Raw genomic sequence first — 7,183 nt, 5'->3', positions numbered from 1 at the left:
AGACTCCGTCTCAAAAAAAAAAAAAAAAGAATCTTCACCTATGCCTGTGATTTGTGGGTCTGAAGGAAACTATCCATCCTTGCAAATGTCTTCTGCTGAGATGCCTCACACGGAGACTGTCTCTCCTCTTCCTTCCTCCATGGATCTGCTTATTCAGGACAGCCCCAATTCTTCCACCAGTCTGAAAGGCAAACAACCTACTGCTGCAGAGAATAGTGCCACAAAAAAGGAAGACAAGGTCCCGGTCAAGAAACAGAAGGCCAGAACGGTGTTCTCTTCCACCCAGGTGTGTACTTGATAGATTTCAGAGACAGAGATACCTCAGTCTCCAGCAGATGCAAGAACTTTCCAACATCCTGAACCTCGGCTAGAAACAGATGAAGACCTGGTTCTAGAACCAGAGAATGAAATCTAAGAGGTGGCTGAAAAACAACTGGCCAAAGAATACTAATGGTGTGACTCAGAAGGGCTCAGCACCTACCTACCCCAGCCTCTACTCTTCCTACCACCAGGGATGCCTGGTGAGCCCGACTGGGAACCTTCCGATGTGGAGCAACCAGACCTGGAACAATTCACCCTGGAGCAACCAGACCCAGAACATCCCACCCTGGAGCAACCACTCCTGGAACGCTCAGACCTGGTGCACCCAGTCCTGGAACAATCAGGCCTGGAACAGTCCCTTCTATGACTATGAAGAGGAATCTCTGCAGTCTTGCTTGCAGTTCCAGCCAAATTCTCCTGCCAGTGACTTGGAGGCTGCCTTGGAAGCTGCTGGGGAAGGCCTTTAATGTAATACAGCAGACGTCTAGATATTTTAGTACTCCGCAAACCATGGATTTATTCCTAAACTACTCCACGAATGTGCAACCTGAAGATATGTGAAGATGAGTGAAATTGATATTACTCAATTTCAGTCTGGGCACTGGCTGAACCTTCCTCTCCTCCCCTCCCTGATAGGATTTTTCTTGTTTGGAAACCACATGTTCCGGTTTCCATTATGCCTATCCAGTCAATTTGATGGACGGTGGAGTATGGTTGGAGCCTAATCAGAGAGGTTTCTTTTTTTCCTATTGGATCTTCCTGGAGAAAAGACATTTTAATAACTTTGGCTGCTAAGGACAACATGATAAAAGCTGTCTCTGGCTATAGATAAGTAGATCTAATACTAGTTTGGATATCTTTAGGGTTTAGAATCTAACCTCAAGAATAAGAAATACAAGTACAAGTTGGTGTGATGAAGATACTCCTATTGTTTGGGATTAGGAGGCCTTGCTTATTTTTTAAAAACTATTGAGGTAAATGGTTAAGCTGTAACATACTTAATTTATTTCCTCACCCTTTTTGGCTCAGTTTTACTATATCCCCTAATTTGTTGGTTTTGCTAATCTTTGTAGAAAGAGGTCTTATATTTGCTGCATCATAATGACATTAGTACTACTTTAGTCAATTTAAGTACAAATGAATCAAACAACTATTTTTCCTTTAGTTGATTTTACCCTTATTTTACCTAGTGTTTCAATGAGTAAATATACAGCTTAAACATTAAAAAAAAAAAAGAAAAGAAAAACAGAAGAAACCTAAAGGAAGTTTGCTTTTTTGAGATTAAAAAGTATTTAGGCATGTAGGTTTTTGCAGAATAGCAAGTCACCAACCAAGGGCCCTTTATTTCCACATAGAAAGGTAAGAACATCAAGCTATGTGAAGAGTGAACAATATCAATCATTGCAACTTCTAATATTAAGGGTAGATTTGCATGTAAATTCGGTTACTTCTAATGATATAGGTTGTCAAACACTTAATAAAAATGAACTATTTTGTTAATGGCATAATTTCCCTCATCATTGGATATAAGCTTTATCTTAAATATTATGTAGAAACTTACAAATGCTAGTCAGTTTCTTAGCCTTTTTTTGAAAAAAAATTAAAGTGGTTTAGTAAATGGTAAATGCAGGTTGGCATTAATGATGTAATAATTCTTAAAATGACTGTCTTAAAAAATGTAAAAGTAGGTCGGGCACGGTGGCTCACGTCTGTAATCCCAGCAGTTTGGGAGGCTGAGGCGGCCACATCACCTGAGGTCAGGAGTTTGAGACCAACCTGGCCAACATAGTGAAACCCTATCTCTACAAAAATACAAAAATTAGCCAGGCGTGATGGCAGGTGCCTGTAATCCCAGCTACTCGGGAGGTTGAGGCAGGAGAATTGCTTGAATCCAGGAGGCAGAGGTTGCAGTGAACTGAGATCGCACCATTGCACTCCAGCCTGGGTGACAGGGCGAGACTCCAGCTTAAAAAAAAAAAAAAGTAAAAGTAATCAGACTTATATATTTTAATTAGTAGTTTTTTTAAAAACTTTATCTTAAAGCTGTCCAGACCAAAACGAAGAAGACGTTAGCCAAACCCAATATAAGGAATGTTGTGGTGGTGGATGGTGTTCGCACTCCATTTTTGCTGTCTGGCACTTCGTAAGTATGACATGATCATATTATTTTTTTCCTTCTTTTAAGACACTTTCAAAAGTAGTCTTTGTAAATGTAACCCAGTAGGTAATAATATTATTAGTGGACTAATATTTGGATAGCAGTCCCATGAAATTGATATAGAATAAGTCAAGACAGTGGTGAAATAATATGGCAACATTTGTTTTTTATCCTTCTCATGAATAAGCCTAGTGTAGTTTTACTTGAAATAGCTCTATTTTGAAAGCCTAGAGGTCCAGATAGCTTGCTTCCAATAGAGCTGTCCTTTCCTTTTCTGGAGAAAAGGACATTGTCTTGTGCCTCCTCAGAAGTTTGAGTGCTGAAGATATGGGCCATGGGCATTCCGAAGGGCCTATATAACCCACTGGTTTGGCCTCCTGGAAATTAGTAAAATTGGAGTTGATAGGGCTGGTCCAAACCCCTGGCATAGCACAACCCCAAGTGTATGGGACAAGAATGATCCTAGACCAGCTCCAAAATTCCCTAGATCCAAATTGCTCTTCTCCTTGGCCTTTTATGCTTCTTTTCTGTCCCCGAGTGAAGGTTAGTCTATCTAAAAGCTGGTAATGGATTTTGATAACAAGGCTTAAACTATTCATTCTCTGTTTAGATTGTTTTAATGTTTATATTTTGAATAGGTAGTTGCCAGCTTTAAAAAAATGCTGCGGAATGTTAGGCATCTGTTAAAAATAATGAGACCTATCTTTATATACTAATATGGAAGACCTAAGATCTTGAAGATATATGTTAAGTGTAAAAAGCAAGGTGCAGGCCAGGTGCAGTGGCTCACATCTGTAATCCTAGCACTTTGGGAAGCCAAGGCAAGAGGATTGCTTGAGCCCAGGAGTTCAAGACCAGCCTAGGTAACATAGCAAGACCTTGTCTCTACAGAAAATAAAAAATATTAGCTGGGCATGGTGGTACACACCTGTAGTCCCAGCTACTCTGGAGGTTGGAGGCTGAGGTGGGAAGATGACTTGAGCCTGGGAGGTCAAGGCTGCAGTGAGCTGTGATCATGCTGCTACCTACACTCCAGCCTGGGTGACAGAGCAAGAGCCTATCCCCTCCTCCCACCCCCACCAAAAAAGCAAGGTGCACAGTATTATGTATAATGTGCAGTGACTTATGAAAAATGTGTGTGTGTGTGTGTATGTGTGCGTATACACACACACACGACAAAGGTTCATTTTTAAACAGACAGTTTGGGACCTGTAACTATATTTTCTAATAGAAGTAATGCTGTAAGTTGGCCGGGCACGTGGCTCATGCCTGTAATCCTAGCACTTTGGGAGGCCAAGGTGGGTGGATTACTTGAGGGTAGGAGTTCATGGCAAAACCCTGTCTCTACTAAAAATACAAAAATTAACTGGATGTGGTGGTATGCACCTGTAGTCCCAGCTACTCCACATGCTAAGGCATGAGAATCTCATGAACCCAAGAGGTGCAGGCTGCAGTGAGCTGAGATCGCACCCCTGTACTCCAGCCTGGGCAACAAAGCGAGACCCTGTTTCAAAAAAAAAAAAGAAGTAATGCTATAAGTAAATGGTAGTGACGTTTCTTTATTCATCCTATTTTATCAATATAGTAATCCACTTAACAATGTTTCTATAATCTCTTTCCTGTACTGACACAACAGTGAAAGAAAGAATCAGAAGGCTTTAGAAGCAGGAAGAAGATGGTGTCCTCCTTTTACTTGGCAGCAATAAAATAGAAAAAGAAAGTTCATCAATACATGAAAGTTCTTGGCTAGGAAGACTCTTTTTTTGTAAGGATCATGTATATATTATGTAGGTGTTTGATACTAACTGTTTTACTAGCTATTAAAAAATACAAACAGGCCAGGTTCAGTGGCTCATGCCTGTAATCCCAGCACTTTGGGAGGCGAAGGCAGGTGGATCACCTGAGGTTAGGAGTTCGAGACCAGCCTGGCCAATGTGGCAAAACCACATCTCTACTAGAAATACAAAAATTAGCTGGGTGTGGTGGTGCATGCCTGTAGTCCTAGCTACTTGGGAGGCTGAGGCAAGAGAATCGCTTGAACCTGGGAGGTGGAGGTTGCAGTGAGCTGAGATTGCGCCACTGCACTCCAGCCTGGGCGTCAGAGCGAGACTCCGTCTCAAAAAAAACAAAACAAACAAGAAAAAACAAACCCAAACATACTCTACTGTTGCATTTACTTTTATTAAACATTTGATGATTAGTATTTGTATGAAGTTTAATTTGAGGTATTTACCAAATTAGCATTGGGTTGTTCCTTTCTTTGTTGTGTATTGTGTTTTAGTTTAATTCAGAATTCTGGTTGAGAAAGAAGGCAGTTCATGAGCAATCTAGTGATTCAGAGAAGAGAAAGTCTTTGAGTAATGTAAGTGAATAGGGAAGAGAGAATAAAAAGTATTTTAAGGCAATATTCATGTGAAGAACAAAAGTCACTAAAAAATAACATTAGAGGCCCAGTGCAGTGGCTCACACCTATAATTCCAGTGCTTTGGGAGGCCGAGGCGGGAGAATCGTTTGAGGCCAGGAGTTTGAGAGCAGCTTGAGCTATGAGCAACATAACTAGACACCTACCCCCAACCCCTCCTCACCCCCACCTGCCAGTCCTATCGCTACAAAAAAAGAAGAAAATGTTTTTTTTTTTTATTATACTTTAAGTTCTAGGGTACATGTGCACAACGTTCAGGTTTGTTACATATGTATACTTGTGCCATGTTGGTGTGCTGCACCCATCAACTCATCAGCACCCATCAATTCGTCATTTATATCAGGTATAACTCCCAATGCAATCCCTCCCCCCTCCCCCCGAAAAAAAGGTGTTTTAATTAGCCAGGCGTGGTGGTGCATGCCCCTAGTCCCAGCTACTTGGGAGGCTGGCAGGAGTATTGCTTGAGCCCAGGAGTTTGAGGCTGCAGTGGGCTGTGATTGTATATGAGCTATGCTATTGCATTTCAACCTGGGTGACAGAGTGAGACCTTGTCTCTTAAAACAAGAAAAATTAATAATAATAACATAGAGGGAAAATTTATAAGGACAACAATTTTTACATTATTGATGTTAGGATTGAGGTGCCAAATAAGTCTTCTGTAACAGAAGATCATTTTCTAAGTGGAAAAAGTATTTTTCTGTTTAATTTGCAGAAACGTTGCTTTCAACTTGAGTGTTATTTGGAAGGCCAGGTTCTTAGGGGTAGGGACATTTGGGAAGCACTCCTGGTAATAGAGTCTAGCAGTGGAATTCAGAAGTCTATCAATCATTTAGGTAGAGGAGTATGAGAATAAAGATTGTAAATGATAAGTTGGCTGGAAATGATAAACCTGGTCTGGGGCCAGGCGCAGTGGCTCACGCCTGTAATCCCAGCACTTTGGGAGGCCGAGGTGGGCGGATCACCTGAGGTCAGGTGTTTGAGACCAGCCTGGCCAACATGGCAAGACCCCATCTCTACTAAAAATACAAAAATTAGCCAGGCATGGTGGCGTGTGCCTGTAATCCCAGCTACCTGGGAGGCTGAGGTGGGAGGATCCCTTGAGCCCAGGAGGCACATTGCACCACTGCACTCCAGTCTTAGTGACGGAACGAGACTCTCTAAAAAAAAAAAAAAGGGGGGGGGATTGTAAATGGTAAATAATTTATGGCTTATGGCTTTATGGCTTACGCATTTTCAAACTGGCACATGACTTTTCCCCAAATAATTCTGTTCTAAATTTGAGGAAACTGGGTTTACCTATGAAAAATTTGGAAAACTACTCATGGTTCTTCTGTGATTCTGAGTGAAAATAATAGTAAAAATATTTTGGAGTTTTTAAGTTTTACTAATTTTCAGGAACTTGAAGAATGAATCTTCTTATTTAATCCAATGATTAAATCTCTGACTTAAAAATAAAGACAATTTATTTTTGATCTTTAAACAAACAAACAAATAAATAAATAGAGTTCATACCCAGATCTTGGTTTTTTTTTTTTTGAGATGGAGTCTCGCTCTGTGGTCCAGGCTGGAGTGCAGTGGCCGAATCTCAGCTCACTGCAAGCTCCGTCTCCCGGGTTTACGCCATTCTCCTGCCTCAGCCTCCCGAGTAGCTGAGACTACAGGCGCCCGCCACCTCGCCCAGCTAGTTTCTTGTATTTTTTAGTAGAGACGGGGTTTCACTGTTTTAACCAGGATGGTCTCGATCTCCTGACCTCGTGATCCACCCATCTCAGCCTCCCAAAGTGCTGGGATTACAGGCTTGAGCCACCGCGCCCGGCCAGATCTTGGTTTCTAAACAGCATTCTTCAATACAAAGAACCAGAGCTCCTTTGAAGAATGATTAGGGCTGAGCCAGAGAAAAGACAGGATGAGCAAGGAGACCTTGTAGTGCTGGAAAGCAAAGAAGTACTTACCAAAAAAAGCAGGGTTTGGGGGGCCATGTCAAAAAGACGCAGGTCTGACCTGCAGGAGCTACGAGTCACCAAAACTGCAGTGATTTGAGCAATAAAATAAATCACAATAGTATTGGAACATAACCCAAAGAATAAAACAAATGCCTATGAGTCTAATCTGATATAAATAAATGAATAAATAAATATGTTTTGGGAGGCCAAGGTGGGTGGATCACTTGAGATCAGGAGTTCGAGACCAACCTGGCCAACATGGTGAAACCCTGTCTCTACTAAAAATACAAAAATTAGCTGGGTGTGGTGGCAGGCGCCTGTAATACCAGCTACCCAGGA

At 41.5% G+C, this 7,183-nt stretch overlaps 1 protein-coding gene and 1 pseudogene across 4 annotated transcripts in view; both read left to right on the top strand.

Moving 5' to 3' along the window:
• LOC105517686 overlaps positions 1–882 on the top strand; it is a 1,223-nt pseudogene extending 341 nt beyond the window's left edge.
• HADHB (hydroxyacyl-CoA dehydrogenase/3-ketoacyl-CoA thiolase/enoyl-CoA hydratase (trifunctional protein), beta subunit) overlaps positions 1–7,183 on the top strand; it is a 51,143-nt gene that overhangs the window by 19,842 nt on the left and 24,118 nt on the right. For all 4 annotated transcript variants that reach the window (XM_011950324.1, XM_011950316.1, XM_011950333.1 and 1 more), the window contains one exon: positions 2,365–2,464. In XM_011950324.1, the coding sequence (XP_011805714.1) occupies positions 2,365–2,464 (100 nt within the window). The remainder of the gene's footprint in view (positions 1–2,364; positions 2,465–7,183) is intronic.

This window comes from Colobus angolensis, unplaced genomic scaffold, assembly GCF_000951035.1.
Source record: "Colobus angolensis palliatus isolate OR3802 unplaced genomic scaffold, Cang.pa_1.0 Scaffold109, whole genome shotgun sequence".
NCBI classification, from domain to species: domain Eukaryota; kingdom Metazoa; phylum Chordata; class Mammalia; order Primates; family Cercopithecidae; genus Colobus; species Colobus angolensis.
This window is presented reverse-complemented; position numbering and strand designations above follow the sequence as displayed.